The 18,604-nt window shown below is 39.7% G+C and overlaps 1 protein-coding gene across 1 annotated transcript; it reads left to right on the top strand.

The window, feature by feature from the left end:
* Positions 1 to 4,778: 4,778 nt before the first annotated feature.
* LOC311581198 (olfactory receptor 51I2-like) lies at positions 4,779 to 5,726 on the top strand (the record flags this gene model as incomplete). The annotated part of the gene is made up of 1 exon (XM_084753251.1): positions 4,779 to 5,726. One exon carries the CDS (start codon positions 4,779 to 4,781, stop codon positions 5,724 to 5,726), a length of 948 nt encoding a protein of 315 aa, XP_084609377.1.
* Positions 5,727 to 18,604: the final 12,878 nt, after the last annotated feature.

The following is an 18,604-nucleotide window of genomic DNA, read 5'->3' as shown; positions in this document are numbered from 1 at the left end:
CAGCAGATCCTTTAATCTTATGGGCATACCTGTCATAGGCTGGCATGCGTAGGCTTTAGCTACAGTGGGTATTCATGTGTGAGTCTGAGCCTTGTCATGTATGAGTAGTAGACTTATGTGTGGTTTCTGTGGGCACAGGGCATCTGTAGGGCCATTTGTCAAGGAACGATCATGGACATGTGCATGCTCCCTGACCTTTAACCTTCACTCCACAAAACACACCTTACAGTTAGTAACAGTTTCAGAAACATGCCAGTATTGAGTCAAGTTCAAGGTTCTTCACAATGTAGGACCCTTCACTGTTTCCGGTTATGAATCATAGGTGTGAGCCATGTTGGTACTCTGGTCAGGTCTTCTCAGATCTCCGATATTGTATTAATCAAGGCAACACATAATACTAAAATCTCACAAATTATTAAACAGATTTTTGTTCTGTTTTGAGACAGGGTTTCCCTGTGTACCTCTTGCTGTCCTGGACTCGCTCTGTAGACCAGGCTGCACTCAGACTCACGGTGATCCTCCTGCCTCTGCCTCCCTGATTAAAGGCATGCACCACCAGGCCCAGCTTATTAAACATTTTTAAGGAGGAAATACATTCCTTAATGAGATGCCATTTTCCCCACTCAATGTGTGGATAATCAATATTAATGGATCAGGATAGGGTTAGAGCTGTTATTTTTAATTTAATTCTTCAACAGTTACACTACAAGAACTGCTTTAAAACATATAAATAATTTAGAGGAGAGTGGAAAAACACTTGCAATGTAAGTGGCAACGCTGTAATGCACAGCTGGGGACATTGAAGATCAACTTCTACTCTCAGTAAAGTTAAGTTGTTTTTACATGACTGGGTGGTTGTATTCAAGTTTGTAATTCTGATTCTAATTCTAATTCATTCCAATTCTATTTCTAACGAGACATCCTAAAACCTCTACTTTTTCATTTTTTTAAACCAAAGACAAGTTTATATGGAAATTTAGGCTGCCTCCATATCAAATTAGCCTCTTCAAATCTTGTCTTGATAAATCTTGCCATCTTGCCTCTATTTATTATGGAGTAAATAAAAAACAAAAACAGGACACTGAGTTTTGTGTCTACGTCCTATCAGCACGCAATTGCTTTGGCCTCCCAATATCTTTATGGCCACCCAAGGTCCAGAGAAAGGAGTCTAAGTCCTGAGAAAATGTATATCACTGCCTATCTATCAGGAACACAAAAGTTTCTTCCAGACTATGTGGCTCAGGTAAAACTCCAAACCAGAATGGAAGTAGGAATCAGAATGTAATTCAAACACTAGACAGTCTCCAAATTGACTTCAGAAATGCATTTCTTGTCTTAGACATCTACACAACACGTATTCACCCACCAGCTCACATGGCCTGTTGATATCTTCAATGGTCTTTTAGGTGACTGAGATCTCAGAATTCTTGACTAAGATCCAAACAAATATATAGTCTTTGTTTCAGCTCAGCGTGTTTAGAGAAATAAAACGCTACACAATAAAACTGTGTGAACTTTGCTGGAGAGACTAAATTGGCCCTCACAAAATAACTTTCCTTTTAAAAAGTTATTATAAAGTTGTTCAAAAAAAAAAAAACACTTGCTAGGGCTGGAGAGACTGCTTAGCGGTTGAGAGTATGTGATGCAGGCTAGAGAGATGGCTCAGCAGTTAAAGGCTAGGCTCACAAGCAAAAAATAGAAGAGAGTGTGTTCTGCTCTTGCTATGGACCTGGTTCAGTTCCCAGCACCCACATCCAGTAGCTTCCAGCTGCCTGTCATCTGCATTCCAGGAAATCATACACCCTCTTCTGTCCTCTGTAGAAACCACATGGTGTATATAAACTCACTTAGGCAAGCACATATTCACATAAAAACATCCATCCAAACAAACTCTCTGAATACATATGACCAACATGGAAATCAGCCTGTGTTTAGAATTTATATGTGACATATACTTTATAATCAGCGACATGTTTAAAAAGCACAGAAATACTATAAAGTGCTAAAACCCATGAACAGTTTTTTAAAAGATTTATTTATTTGTTATTATGTATATAGTGCTCTACCTGTATGTACATCTGTAGGCGAGGAGGGCATCAGATCAGCCTAGGTACCCACAAGAAGTTTAATGAAAAATAAAATATGTACCATATAAGCACAACAGAATATTTATTTAGCCATGAAGGAAGATGCATTTTTACAATTTGCAGCAAACTGAGAGTAACTAGAAGACATGAAATGAAATAGTAGTGTGTTATTTATTTATCTACACAAAGCATGACTGTTTCTCTTGTGCTGGCCAAGGCCTTGGACTCAACCAGAATGGTGTCCCATTATCAACCCATTTGTCTTAGTCTCCCCATGCTGTGATTACAAGTTTGCCATGTCATGCCTGTCTGTTATATGTTTGGTAATTGTAAATGAATAAACGAATGGTCTGTATGAAAGCAGCCTTGTCACTTGGTACTAGTAATTTTGAGTATATGTTAACTTCTGGGCCTCCAGATTTATCAGGTGTGAAAGGGGAGGATTCCTTGTCCGTGAGGTTGGTTGTGAAGATTAAGTAAGGTAATGTCCTTAAATTTTGATGGGGTTCATGGACACTGGAAACACAGGGTATCACTGATAAGATTTGTTCCTATTGTCTAGAGGATTAGCTACTCCTACTGTACAGCCTCTGCATCTTCTGGGGGAAGGGGTCTTGGGGTGGAAACTAGGCTTTGGGAAGAACTCTGTCTAGCTGGGGAAGAGGAAGAATGAATTAGTTGTGTATCATCTACTAGTGTTGGACTCCTTGTCACCCAGACCCTGATGTGACACATTGTTTACAGGACCCCAGGGGCCATGAGGACATGCCACAGCTGCCTGTAAGCTTTGTTTGATTGGCAGGAGAAAGATTTTTATATTGCTATCTGCACACAGCTCTGAAGCAGCCAAGGGAATAGATGGCAGGTTGTAAACACCGGGACTGTGTGGTGAAGATCCTATTCCCAACAGGGCTTGGCTGAAGAATATTAGGTCTTTCTGTAGACCGTCCACTGCTCAGAGGTGAGAGGAGGCTTCTGAGAAATGTGGCAGGAATATGAATTCTTCACCAGGCCTGGAGTGAGCATGGCACAGGATGCCAGGAGCATGTGGTAGGCTGGTGCATCTCCTTGTAGCTGCTTGCAGTTTTATTTGTCCTTCTCTTAATCTTTATTTTCAGTGTTGCTGTCATAGTATCTTTAATCTTTCCTCTCGGATTGCATCCTATATCTTTCATTTACTCATGTGACCTTATCCCTTTTTATATTATTTTCCTTTCTTAATTTTTTTCTTATTTCTATACATATCTATCTAACTCTCTACCACTTCGTTCTTCATTCTCTATTTTCATTTTGTTTCTTGGTTTAAGTTTCTGGAAAATTACAAAGGAATCTAAATGACACCATTGTTACCAAGGTCCACAGGGCCTTTTCATCTTTTCTGGTTACAACAGATATTAATGCATTTTTTTCCTGAAGAAGCAGGATTTTAGTTAAGACAATTTTAGGTTTTCTAAAGTGGTATGTATTCCGTGGTGAAATGAGACTACAGTGTCAGGAAGTCTGTTCACCTCTAAAATCAGCATTGTTCTTTCTTTGCACAGCACTGTCAGAGGCTCATTACGCTGGAAAGATTTCTCTAAGTATTTCTGATCTGTCTTTTCTACCTCTTCAAAACTAATGCTGTTTTCCAGCAAACTTGTCCTCCTTTGGTGGGTCCTCAGGACTCTTTCTCAAACCCTCATCACGTAACAAATAATTTCCTCCTAATATCTTATATTAGTATACCCTGATACAAAACTTAAATTCCATCACAGAAAACTGTCTTTCCTGAGACTTGTATAGAATAATAAATATGGAAACAATATGCTATTCAGTGATGGGTAAATGTCTCAATGATTACCTGTGAGACACAGAAATTGATCTGGCACCCATATTATGAAGTCACTCTTTACCAGGTATTAAAGGTTTATAGGCTTGCCACAGAAATGTTACAGAATACTGTTAAATGCAGCTTCTTCCTCAAATGGGTGGATCTTAAACAAGGCAGCAAAGGAGAAGGATGGAAAATGCAAGGTATGTTATTTTTTCACTACATCTTCTTACAGCCTCACCTGGGCTGATGTAAGGCAGCATTTCTTATCTCCTATACTTTGAGAAAATTGACTTTCTAATAGACGAACAGAAATGGTATGTTATGAACATGAAAGCTTGTGGTATTTTATCAATTTATAGTGAAAAAAAATCCCTGGGGATTGTAGTTGGGTTAAAATTCAAGTTCTAAGCATGTAGCTTCCGTAATAAGAAACCTGGGATAATTTCCTTCCTTTACTTGAACATTTGTCTCCTTATTTTTCAGAATGGATGCTTAATATTCTATAGACCATCTTAGGTCATGGTTATGAAGTTTGAGGCATATGAAAATAGCTGATTGAATGACCATAAAGACCATATCCAGGAAGCTACTAAAAGACTGAATGAGATGGCCAACCCCCCTCAAAAAGATTTCCAATTCATTCTTCTGAAAGAATCCTGAAAAACGAAGCCTCTCCCCATAGTTAGAATGTCATAACCTTCTGATCAGCTCACCAGTGGATTTCAGAAATCAAATACAGGTGCAATCATTATTAAAAAACCAAACCAAACCAAACCTGTCCGCTGTCTTTCCCTCCACAGAGATAGTAATAGTATTGGGCACATGGTGTAGTTTTTCAAAAGGTTCATCTGACTGGTGACAAATGACTCTATCCTTTCATGGGGAACTTCAAGGTCAATGCTTCTGAGGCTCCCACCTTTGTTCTGACAGGCTTCCCAGGAATGGAAGCCATGGAGCCCTGGCTCTCCCTCCCTTTCCTTTTGTTCTATGCCATCTCCATTGTAGGCAACTCATTGATCCTCCTCATCATCAAGGAGGAGCAGAGCTTGCACCAGCCCATGTACTATTTCCTGTCCCTGTTGTCTGTGAATGACCTGGGGGTGTCTTTCTCCACCCTGCCAACCGTTCTGGCCACGCTTTGCTTCCATGCCCGCGTCATCACCTTTAACGCCTGCTTGGCCCAGATGTTTTTTATACATCTCTTTTCTTGGACCGAGTCCGGCATCCTTCTGGCTATGAGCTTTGATCGCTATGTAGCTATCTGCAATCCGCTGCGTTATGCCACAGTGCTCACCAATGCCCGCATTGTGGCGATGGGCCTAGGAACTGTCCTCCGCAGCTTTGTCCTCATTGTGGTCTTTCCAGTGCTTTTACACAGACTGCCCTTCTGCCACCCTCAGAACATCCTCTCCCATGCGTACTGCCTACACGTGGATATGATCAAACTGGCCTGTACTGACGTTTCCCTTAATAGCCACTATGGGCTGTCCATTGTTTTGCTCACCTTTGGCCTGGACTCTACACTCATCTTCATCTCTTATGTGCTCATCCTGAGATCAGTGCTGGCCATTGCCTCTCGGGAGGAGCGCCTCAAGACACTCAACACGTGTGTGTCTCACATTCTGGCTGTACTCATCTTCTATGTGCCCATGGTCAGTGTGTCCATTGTGCATCGATTTGGGGCTAGCCTGCCTCATGAAGTCCACATCCTCATGTCTGTTCTCTATCTCTTCGTGCCTCCTATGCTGAATCCTGTCATCTATTCCATTAAGACAAAGGAGATACGTCGGAGACTCCTCAAGATGCTTTTCAGGATCAAGTTGTGACTCGGGCACAGACAGAAACAACATATGATCTAGTGTTGGGAGTATAGACATCCAGCCATCAGAGCAGGGTGAGAATAACTCTCGATTCGGTGTTGTGAGGGAGGGAAGTCTGTGCTCAAAGTTCCAGGATCACTGATAAAAAGTTTAATTTTCATTATTAGGCTAGTACCTGCCAATACCATTTGGGGTCATAACCAGAACTTAACTTTGTTAGCTTTTCTTTATAGACAAAAGCAATCTTCTTTTCTTTTCTTTTCTTTTCTTTTCTTTTCTTTTCTCTCTCTCTCTCTCTCTCTCTCTCTCTCTCTCTCTCTCTCTCTCTCTCTCTCTCTCTCTTGCGTTTCAAGACAGGGTTTCTCTGTGTAGCCTTGGCTGTCCTGGACTTGCTTTGTAGACCAAGCTGGCCTTGAATTCACAGAGATCTGCCTGCCTCTGCCTCCAGAGTGCTGGGATTAAAGGCATGCACCACCACCCCCAGAAATCTTGTTTTCAAGATAACCAAGAGAATTTTACCACCACAACAAGGAAATTTTATTTTCTAGGAGATCAATGACTAATATAAAAATACTTAGTGATACTGTCGGACTTCAAGGGACATGCATGAAAAAGATAAGACACAGAAAAGGTTAATGAGGGATGGGTCCATGTCATCCATACTATGGAAGTTTAAGCAAAAGTGACTTGATACCTGGGGTCTGAACAGTGGTAAAGCCCTGGTGTTTATTTACTCATAATTTGATTTTAGGATTCCTTGGACATTTTCCCCACATATGGGAGACCAGAGGTACATCAGCATTTAGTTTCACCCAGCTGAAGTTATGCACCCTTTGCTTATGCCACTTTCTATACATATATTTGTCCTCAACGAATAAGACTTCCTTGCGGCAATAATCTTGTGCTGTTCTGTCCATCCATATTGGATCTGCCACTGTCCTTCCATTGAGATAGGATCTGACAGTGCAAGACTAATAAGGAAGGAATAAGTGAAAAGGTGGTTGAATAAGAAATAACAAATGAGTAACTAAGAACAGAAAATAAGGTTTGAACAAATCAACAAACTTATAAACCATTGATGACTTTTCTCAAATCTCTCAAATCTCTCTGGGTCTCATGCTTCTCCCAATAGGAGAAAACGTAAATGAGATTTGAGATCTTAGCATCTTGATTTTTTTTTCCGCATGTGAAATGAGCAATCAGTCTTTCATCTATTTACCTCATAGGTGTGTTTTGAAGTATAAACAAATAAAATTTCTTTAACATTTATGTAATAACAGACACACCTTCTTTATGCTTATTAATTTTTATTCAGTGGGAATAGATACAAGATAATATGTTATGACATGCAGGCCAATAAATTGGCCCAGTGGGTAAAGGAACTTATCACTAAGCGTGACTCCCTAAGTGTGAAGGGAGTGGACTGACTCCTGCAAGTGGTTGTGCTCTGACCTCTATAAGCACACGGTGACATGTACACACTTGTCCCATGTAAAATGAAAGTGTTAAAACATCCCTTAAAATATGACATGTGAGAATCAATGTCCTCAGAGATGTTTTGTCTAAACTTTCCTGAGTGTTAATCCCCCCCAGTAGAACTCACTACCTGCTTTGTATTCACGTTATCCTCAGGGCGTATATTTTGACCATCTCAGTTTAGTTTGTCCTTTCCACCTATATTTTCTTCATTATTTTTTTCTTATTAGCCTCCATTATAAGGCCTGCAATGCACCTGACAGATACAAATTGAGGAGTGAGTTAATAAATATTTGTGTGTCAGTAACTTCTTCAGGTTGAATTGTCACATCCAAACATCTTATTCTAAAACTGATTATACTTTTGCTGAAGATTAATTTTATATGGAATTTTTGCTATTGATCATAGTGTAAATAGTATATGTATTACAAGTGGATAAAAATAACTTTATTTTCAAATATTTCATAAATGCACATTATATATTTATGTAATATGTACCATGTGGATTATGGTTTATAGTAATAACAATTATTAGAGTCAAATGTGTTCAAATAAATATTTTTAATGGAATTGTCTGTTTAGTGATTTTGACTATAACATAATGTGACATACTGAATTAGTGCTGTTATAAACACCATGGCTACCCAGATCTAGCCAATGATCAGAACATTCTCCACAGTAGAGTGGAGAGTGGGATATTACTTTCTCACATACTCTGGTGCCTCACCTTTGACCATGTCCCCTGGAGGGGGAGACCTGGTGGCACTCAGAGGAAGGACAGCAGGTTACCAAGAAGAGACTTGATACCCTATGAGCATATACAGGGGGAGGTAATCCCCCTCAGGAACAGTCATAGGGGAGGGGAATAAGGGGAAAATGGGAGGGAAGGAAGAATGGGAGGATACAAGGGATGGGATAACCATTGAGATGTAACAAGAATAAATTAATAAAAAAAGGAAAAAAATAAACACCATGGCAATACTTTGATTTATTACTGTTATTCTAGAAGACTCTGATGCAAAGCTTTGAGTCTTTAATGTGATTGTGAAAGGCTTATGCAAACACAAAGACAAGGCTAATGTTTTCCATAGTACATTTGGTAAAGACACTAAGAATCCACTTCTTCATCTTCAAGATCTTCTGCATCTGGGAGAGACTCCTCATAGATATTTCTTATGGACAGCCCTTTTCTTCAGACTAGTAAGCAGACAGTTCATGGTTCTGTCTGGGCCTGTCACTGGTGTATCCAGAGCATTTCCATATCCCACTGATAAATAGGTTTGCACAGAAATCCACAGCAGGGCAGGACTGCTGGTACCAGTGTCATCACAAACATCTAGTCAGAGGTACTGGAAGCTTTAACTTCTTAAGATTTACCCTTCACTGTTCAAATGTGATTAGCTTCATGGTTCATTCTTTTAAACAGGTAATAAGTGCTCCTGGTTTTGTTGAGCAAGAGAAGGTACACTGTGGCATATGATCTTGCAAGTACTTCTACAGACCATCCAGTATACGTGCCTGCTCAAGATACTGGAAGAAATGTGAATATATTTAGTCTATAGAACAACAGAGGAAACATCTCTCAAAAGGATATATGGAGAACCTATGGGCTCATGAGATTAGAGGAGCTTTTGGCTGGAGAGATGGCTCAGAGGTTAAGAGCACTGGTTGCTCTTCCAGAGGTTCTGAGTTCAATTCCTAGCAACCACATTGTGGCTCACAGCCATCTATAAGGTGATCTAATGCTCTCTTTTGGCCTGCAGGTGTACAGGCAGGCAGAGCACTGTATACATCATACATAAGTCTTAAAAAAGCAGCAGCAGCAGCAGTGACAGCAGCAGCAGAAGAAGAAAGAAGAAGAAGAAGAAAGAAGAAGAAGAAGAGGAAGAAGAGGAAGAGGAAGAAGAAGAAGAAGAAGAAGAAGAAGAAGAAGAAGAAGAAGAAGAAGAAGAAGAAGAAGAAGAAGGGGAGCCTTGGATGGATGAAGTTTTACTGAGAATGAGGTCAATGGGGAGTTATATGACCTTTTGCCTCTCCAAGTACACATCCATGGAGTTTCCAGGGAACAAAAACTTAGGTCCTATACTGCCTTCTGTGCACTACTGTTGTAGGTTCATCAAAGCACATTCCAAAGAGTGAGTGCAGTTGGAGGGCAGGGATGCAGCTCTCACACTCTGTTCCAGCAGAAGGTGCCTCTAGACAGATTCTCACAAGGACTTAGTAGGTTCTTTCATATTGTTCTACTAAAAATTCCTTCCATGATCACAGAAGAACAAATCAAGGTTAGGTTTGAGATAAGACTTCAAAGCAATGGAAAAAAGAACAAAACAGAAACCAAAAAACAAACCCAGACACTTTGTCTAGTCCACTTGCTCTGTTCAAGATCATAGGTGAGGAGGATTCCATAATTAGTCCACTAACAAATACTTGACTATTTTCTTTCTCAAGAAGGCAAAGAGGATCAACAATGTTGTATGGTGTCACTTTATTGCTAAATATCCAAATGAAATTTAAAGCCCTCTGTGTACCTAGCATAGTACTAGCACAACAAAGCTCTTTGTACACAGTTGAGGAAAGAAAAGGAGTGCTGAAGATTGTATCAAGATGAATGGTATGCTTTTCAAATTAATACATATAACATTAATAAATTTATTGATAATTTAACACATACTAACACAACTGTAATAAATGATAGTATTTAATTAAAATAGCCTGAAGGACTTTGATACCCAAAATAAGCCAGATACAGAAACACAACTACCTCTGTTTCATTCATGCGTGCAATTTTAAGTTAAGCATAAAGGAGGATGGAGAATGTTTGGCCAGTGGGTATAATGTCACATCTAGATAAAAGGAAAATATTCTAGTGTAGCACAACAAAGTGGCTATAATTAACAATAATTTATTGCACATTTCAAAGTATTTAAGTTTCATTCTTCTCACTACAAGGAAATAATTATTAAAAGTGAGCATATGCTAATTTCTTTGATTTAATAATTGCACTCTCTCTATATACATATATATTTGCATCAATACATTGAACTTTATCTCACTTATTTTCAATGAATAATGAAAGAGCAGTGCCTTCAGTAAATAAGTATGAACATATATATAAAGAATACATATAATGCAGGAAACAGGACTTCAGTGTTGGGGAGCAGTAAGGCAATCCCGTTGATGACTGTTGTATAACAGGCCTGGGAGGGAAAAGGGGCTTCAGTGGGCAGTTGAAAAAAAAATGAAAAAAAAATGCCGCTCCCCAAGACCAGCTCCGGGAACAGGGAAGAGGAGAGAAGAGAGGTGGATCACGGTAGGGAGAATTGAGCAGGTGGTGAACGGCTGGTTCAGGGAAACCAGCTGTTGGTTGAACAACTAGCTAAAGCAACCAGTTGTTGTGGAGAAGTTGCAGAACAGAGAAAAAAGAAATACTCGGAGACTCAGGCATATGTGGTACAAGCTGAAGGTCTTAAAGTCCAGGAGAACTTTTCTATCTGTCTCTATCTTTGACTCTCTTGTTGTCTGTCTGTCCAACTAACTTTCTCCATGGCCAGGCCCAATATCTTATTGAAATGAAGTTCAGTTTTTTTCGTTACAGATAATATCATGATTCTTTTTTCCCCCTCATCATTATAATCACTAGGGCAACCAAAAATCAACAGAGTAACTGGAAATACAAAAAGTTCTGTTACCTACAACAAAAATCAATTATTTTTCAAACAATGGGCAGCATAACCTAATTATTACTTCTTAAACAATATTCAGGAACGTTTAATCATAGATTTCCCTGGGATAAAGCCAATATGTTTACAAGATGGTCATAGCAACATAGCTTGAACTAGACATTCTCTAAAGAAAAAATTCAATCCTCTTCTAGTCCCAGACCAACAGGTGTGCTATCCAAGCCTAGGCTAACTGCCAAAGGGTCCTCTATTATAGACTATCGATCTGTAAAGTATGATGTTCCAAGGCCACATTCTATTGCTCTCAAAGCAGATTCTATTGAAACATTTCTACAGGTAACAGTATCTAGCCAGGTACTGTTATGTCTAGATCTTGACTTTCTTATATGCAGTTTCTGCTTGGGTGCTCACAGTTAGAGCAAAAAACTCTATCTGGTCAGCTGCCCTCTTTTAACATTCTCTGTGGGAAAATGTTTTCCCAGTATGATTTTCCTAAGGGCTGAGAAATAAAGAGAAAAAGCAGTTTCAGGAGAAATAGCAGATTTCTAAACAACATTACTCCTGGACCAAACATAATATTTAAGAGCAGTGGTGATCAGCTGGAGATCTTTGGAACTTTGACAAGCAAAGCCTCAACAGCTGCTCTGGATGTCTAGAGATCATGCTGGACAGGCAGAGGTCTCTGGACCTTTGTCAAGCAAAACCTCTATGACTTATCCTCAAGTCTGCAACAAAGAAAAAAAAGCTTTTAATAGAAGAGTAGTCTGGTGAGGTGTGTAGGCAGATTTGAGGAAATGCTATACTATCCGGACCCGCCGGACAATCAACTGGGACCCTCGGACCCCTGGGGGAGAGAATGGGGGACAAGAGACGCGAAGAAAAGACAGCAAGTCAAGAAGTCTGATCAAGCTGACAAAATTTTATTTTTTTCACAGGCAATTATATACCATTGAAGCAGGAGGCTGAGTGGGGTGATCAGGGTGAGCGGTTTTCACAAGATATCAAGAAGTCAGGAAGTTTGGCAGGGCGAGGGCCCCTGTGGTTCTGGGGCTGGGTGGAATTGTTAGGCATCTGGAACCACAAGATGTTATCTATAGACTTCGTTCCGCAGGCATCTGGAACCATAGGTGTTATCTATAGACTTCATTACGCTCGTCCTCTGAAGGCCTCTGTAATTCCGGGAATACTGAGAACAGCTGTAGAGTACCTTGAGGGAGAGGAAGAGGTCGCAAGGCAGCCTTCTGGAATGTACCCTGAGGCAAGGAAGGAAAGAGGTCACAAGGCAGCCTGCCCCAGGTCCACTTGATGTATTATGCCAAGGCCCGAGATGCTTGCCGGCTATGGTCTTGGCTCCCCACACTAAACTCAGTATTATAGCAAGCCCAGACCTTAACACATTTCTATTCTTCCTCCTTCATAGCTTCGGAGTGACTTCCACAGGCTGGGCAAGTTTTCTACCACTTAGCTTTATCCCAGAACCTATTTCATCATTGTTTTGTCTTTTAAACCACCTCATCTATGTGTAGCTTATGATTTTACATTTTTTTTTGTTAGAAGAATATTCCTAATAGGTACTCTAAATTTCCTAATACTGAGTTTGCATGTAGCTTTTTTTTTTGGTCAGTTTATGATAATGGTGGAAGTGTCCCTACTCTCTAAATTGCTTGGTTGCCACCATTCATAGCCCTTATAAATGAATGTTGAATGAATTTCTTGGTTTTTAACACACATATTTTCCTGTGCTGTCTGTTCCCCAGTTAAGTATTCTTTCTACTGTATGTGTACTGTCAGGTCTTCTGAAAATTATCCTTCTTGACTCTTTCTCCTCTTTCTTTTGCCTATAGTTCACCATGTTAATTTTCTATTGCAGCCAAAAGAAATGAGTATACACTCAGTCACTTAGAACAGGGCCCTCTTTCTTACAATTTTTTGTATGCCAGAACTCTGGGGAAGAATGTAGTCCAAAGGTGGCTGGCCTGTTTCACTTCCTTAAAGCGGTGAGACTGAGGTTTCAATTCTCTGACTACATGTTTATGTATCTGTTGGGGTCCATGCAAGAGGAACAGCAAAACAGCTCTAGAATGCATGGAATATGGCCCACCAGTTAGCAAACCCACAATGGGTGTGTCTCAGAGAGGCATAACCCCAAGAACTGCGCATCCTGAGGACTTCATGCTGTTATGGAGCATAGCTCTGCTTCTTACCTTTGCGGTCCTTATAATCCCCTTAATATGTGACTTGTGTAAGTACTATAAAAGGGGCTTCTAGGCCCTCACTGGGCAGTATCATTGACATACTCAATAGCAATGCTTGATCTCTTTCAGGCATTGCTGCTGGAGCAGATTAATGATTCAACCACCATCTCTAAAAACAGCCTATAGATGTAGATAATGATCTTTGCCCTTAAAAAGGATTTGGAAAAATAGATTGTTCAACAAGGTTAGGTAAAGATGTTTTTGCTAGTGGCTCCCATGCAGGAAATTTTAGCGGACAATTGAAGTTAAGAGAAAGTACACTCTTATTAGTAAAGCTAGGAACCTTTTGAAGTTGTCAAAGCAAGAACAATGACCCATAGCAGCATTGGCTGACATGACTCTTTCAAGCTGGGCTGGTGACTGAGATGGTGATTGATTTCCTTATTCTGTTTTTCTGCCCTCAGCTTCCTGATATGATTTAATAAAACATATTAACGAGTCGATGAGTACCTTTAGGACTTAAAATAGAAGTGGATGATTATTTTTATATAGGAATTTAGATTTGTGATTTCTTTAAGATCTCCATAAGATTACTTCTTAAGATAATTGATTCCTTCTTTGTAACTGCAAACTGCAGCCTGCCAGTAAAGAAAAACTGGCTGAGAAATTCCCTTGCTTGCTTATATTCTGTTAATATGTAACTAGTTGCTTATGTACAAATGTATATTCTTAGAAATAACTTGTTATTCATGTTTGTTCTTCATCCATAATACGTAAAACATTTGATCATGTGAAGGTATGGGGGAACATGATTTTCTTAAGTATATCAATTGTAATCATTTATTTACAGAGAGATAGAATGTAAACACATTGTGATTTTTATACTGCTTGAAATATTTTGTTGGGGTTTATAAACTGTAAGAATAAGGAGAAGAATAAGAAGAAGGGAAAGAAAAAGGATAAGAAAACGGATAAGAATAAGAACAGGGATGAAAATAAGAAAATAATAATTAAAGAAGAAGAAGAAGAAGAAGCTTGTTGAAACCTACCTGCTGGAGTCTGTGTAAGTGTGTGTGTGTGTGTGTGTGTGTGTGTGTGTGTGTGTGTGTGTGCGCATGCCCGCCCATGGTTCTTTTCTCTCTTTCTTTCCCTTTCTTTTTTAGATGCTTGCCACCCTCAGTGGAAGCCCCCCTAGGAGCCATCAGCTCTAGAAGCTCCCACTAGGAGCCATCAGCCCTAGCCCCAGCTTGCCACCATCAGTGGAAGCTATTGCCGGTAACTATCCAGCTTGGAAAGTTGCCTTCAGAGAAAGTTTACAGGGTTACCAGCCAGCCAGCCAGCCACAGGATTCACACTCCACTTCAGTTTTCCCCTGTTGATGCCAAACCTGGACTTTGCTCTTCTGGCACCCCAACAGTAGGACTTCCATAGGTATCAGCTCTTTTTCCTCAAAGCTGCCTTCAGTATTGCCTGTGGTCTCTTTATTGGTGTCCTGCAAGTAATGGTGGACTGAGTGCCTCACACAGTCGAGCCTCTACTTATCTACTGTATTTCCTTCTCTATTCTAAAAGAAAAAGCACTGAGCTCCTGGCTGCCATGTAGCACTCAGTGGGTTTAGTCATTGTGTATATGTTTCTAACACTTAAGTCTTAATAGGAAAAGTCACTGATTAAAGAGTGCAGAATGGCTCAAAAGCTCCCTCTTGTAAAAGAGAGGTACATACATGTTTGACGAATGTAAGAACTCATGTGCTTAGTTTAGTATTATGAGTACCACTCAAAAGTAACAAAAGGAAAGACTATCTTAATGTCTGTAATCCAAGTTGCCTATGCAAAATTCTTTTTTGACACGAAATATATCGTACTCATGGGATTAAAAACGGGGACAATTTTTTGAGAGGCATTTTGTCTATCATGTCCGCTTGAACACTGTTCTTTTATTCTTTGAGAGTCAAGCACACTACATATGTAACTAATTTTCAGGCTTCTCAAGAATGGATTATGTGGCCCCCCCCGAAAGAAGTATTAATACTATTTCAAAATGTATCCTATTAGTAAAATCTGCATCTTTTGTCACATTATTCCTTCAATGTGTACCTACAGGTGTGTTTGCAAAGGGGGAGCTTTTAAGTGACTCTGTATACTTTAGTGAGTGTCCATTTCCTACTAGGACTTAATGTTAGAAACATATAACCAACGATTAACCCCAGCGAGTGCTACATGGCAGCCAGTAGGCTCAAGACTTTCTCACACTCATTTTTAATAACCCAGATAATTCTATTATATACGACTATATCTATTTATAGGTAAAAGATAAAGCCCTGCAGGGAGGGGTCAGATGCCTTCTTAAGCCAAGACTAATAAAGACTAAAATTCAAGTCCGTCTAATGCCTTCAACTTCATCTACAAATCCCTATTACCCTTATTTTCTCCAAAAGGTTTTCCAAAGCCCTCTGTGAAGAAAATAGCACAGTGCAATGCCTCAACACTTTACTAAGAAGCCATTTTCTATGACATGATTTGTAATCACACGCTGTGTGTGATCAGCCATGTGCACTAGGGTTTCTTACTAGGATTCAGAAACAGCTTTATTGGTGGCTGTGACTGACATTTATGTGTCCCGACCAAGTAAAATGTTAAAGTTTATATGAGGTTTGAGTTCTGCTTACAGGATTCAGCCTTTTTGGTAGATACTGACTGTAGGTATGCACGCACACATACTGGAAAGCCCATATACTGAATGGGAAGGGTTAGATTTAAATAATATTTGGTTATTGAGCAGCAGTAGTTTAGAGAGTTATTTTCACTCACTTCTGTGAATGAGGAGTGAGATAGAATCCTCTTAACAAATGATCACTTCCAGTTCTGATCATTTCACTCTGTGTTAACCCCATGAGACATGGAATGCTAAGTCCAGGAGGTGTGGATGCCGCTGATGCTCTCTATTCCCAGAAGTCAATGAGCACCTGAGCTGATAATAACCTATGGGACTTCCCAGATACAACCATAAAGTTCTCAGGTAGGAGAATTGAAAGAAGTAACAGGGGACTATGGACAGAGGACTCATAGTCCCCAGAACTGTTCTTTCTTTCTTTATACAGGCCATGCATGTGACTCTCAGGTAGGAGAGCTGAAGTATCTGATGCTTCAAATTCAAGTTCTAAGACTCTGCTGTCAGCTTAGAAATCTCAGCACAACACCATTACAGTCTAAAGAAAGACATCTTTGCATACTCAATTCTTAATTTTGCCTTTCCTGCAGGTTCTCTGCCTCTTGCCTTCCTGTATCTATATTTTCTACCTCTTGCTCTTGGTCAGAGACATCCCACCTGCTTTCCGCATCATTTATTACTTTCTTGGAAAGAATGCTCTACCAGGCTGTTCTTTGGATATAAAGGCTTTATGCCTACTCCCTACCATCAATACTTTTCTCAGAAAATACAGTATTTGGCATATACATCAGCGAGTTTGGGTTTTTTAGAACCATCCATTTGCATCCTACTTAATAGTAAAAGATTGCAGTTTATGAGTGGGAAATAAAACGAACATGAAAAACTTGCATATAAGAAAAGCGAAGCAGGGGTTGATGAAGGATACATAATTAAAAGCATCCTGATGAGAAAAGAGAGGAGTGCTGTGTGTAGACAGAGGAGTGAGGGCAGATGGGAACAGGAGGGTAGGGTATAGAGCAAGCTTTCCAACTCAGACTCACAAATTCTTTGGTATAAAGAATTTACCAAATCTGTTCAGTTGTGGCTTTCCACTACCATGTTAGGTAAGTTTATTAATATTGCTATGCTACAATGTGTGAGTCAAAACCTGGGAGCATGTGTGACCTAATGAGTACCACTCCCAGTCAAGCCTTTGTGCCAAGAATAGGATAGCAGGGACTTAACTGTGAAAGAGTCAAGGTTGGGCGCTTGGACCTGGCCAGAGAGCTCCACACAAGGTAAGATGCACAGTGTTACAAGAAGATAATGGGGGAGAAATGCTCACCAAAGGAGGTGAAACCTCAGCATGATCAAGGAGAGAGGGGAAGTCACCTCTGCTTATGTTAATTATATGCCAAGTATTCATGGAGGACGCAGCAATGGGTTAGAGCTCTGAAAAATGAAGTTTTTCTTCATTTTCACTTTCATTAATTAATGTTGATTTACAGACTGGTGGGTGTATTGATGCTATTTCCTGGCATACAAATAATGATGTCTTGTTTCAGTCCAATTCTCTTAAATCTCTCCCTTCTGCTCGTTTTGTTGTTTTCTTCCATAATAGTTTCTTCCAACTTCCTCTATTTCTTGGTTTTAAAAAACCTACATTCTATTTGCAGATAAAACATGTAGCATGGTTCTCTTTCTATGTTTGATGTACTCTGAAGCATGATTTGAATGACCTGAGTTATATAGTGATGAAATCCACTGGAAACTGGAGTGCTGCAAGTAAATATTTGGGTGAAAACAAAGAGCATACTGGAGGCACAGGAAAGAAAGATGCTCTTGAGAACTGATGTTAGGAACATGAAGAATTGATCATAGAAGCCTTGAATTCTGTGCTAAAGAGTTGAATTTGGTCATTTAATGAGGAATTATTTAAGTTCTCTAACAAGAAAAATGCCTTTTAATACCCATATTTTAAAATATATTTTAGATTTTCAATGAATTAGAGGGAGTTAAGTGATTTTTTACAAGGCTGTGTTCATGGACTAGTGATGTGACATCCTGGGACTAAGGCAGGGGCTACAGTTGAAAGAGGTGGCGAGAGGTGGTTCAGAAGCACTTTAGGTCAGCAGTTTCATTGAGTATTAACTGTCTAACATAGTAGACAAAGAAAAAGGAGATGTCAGCTTGGCATGGTGGCATACACCTGTAATCCTAGCACTCTGAGAGGCATAAGCAAGTGGATCTCTGTGAGTTTGTGGCCAACCTGATCTACAAAGAAAATCCAGGACAGCCAAGGCTACACAGAGAAGACCTGTTCAGGAAAAAAAAAAAAAAAAAAAAAAAAAAAAAAAAAAAGGAAAGGGAGATGTCTAAGCACTGTTTGGAATCGAGTCTTAACCTTGGGTATAATGATGACGTCACCCAAGAAGAGAGCACACGTAAAAGCAATGTTGTAGTTTAGAGAAATTATTAGTACTTTCACTGATTTCAGGAACCAAGTAGAATTTAATTCTGAAGTAAGTGGTTATAAAATCACATAAATCAAATTGCTCTGAGAAGAAGTAATGTGCTGCAATGAGTGGACTGAAGCACAAGACGGTGGCGGGAGAAAGAGAGCAAGCAGCTCAGCTAACGAGCGTCAGAAAGTCCTCTCTACAGGCTCTTGTTTTCCAGTTGAGATAGATCCTAGCTTTCTATCCAAAGCTGGCTGCAAGCCACAATCCCCCTGCCTCAGGCTCTCAGGTACTGACACAGGTGGGATTCAAGGTTGGATGGACATCTTTCTGCGTTCTTACAGTTCACCTGATGGTCTTTAACAAGATTTTTTTTAAAAAAAAGGTTTTGTTTTTAGAGATTGTCATATAGTTACATTATATCC

The sequence above is a fragment of the Acomys minous genome (genome assembly GCF_964271855.1).
Source record: "Acomys minous genome assembly, chromosome: 2".
Classification (NCBI taxonomy): Eukaryota; Metazoa; Chordata; class Mammalia; order Rodentia; family Muridae; genus Acomys; species Acomys minous.
The sequence above is the reverse complement of the archived record's forward strand: the minus strand, read 5'-3'. Positions and strand labels throughout refer to the sequence as shown.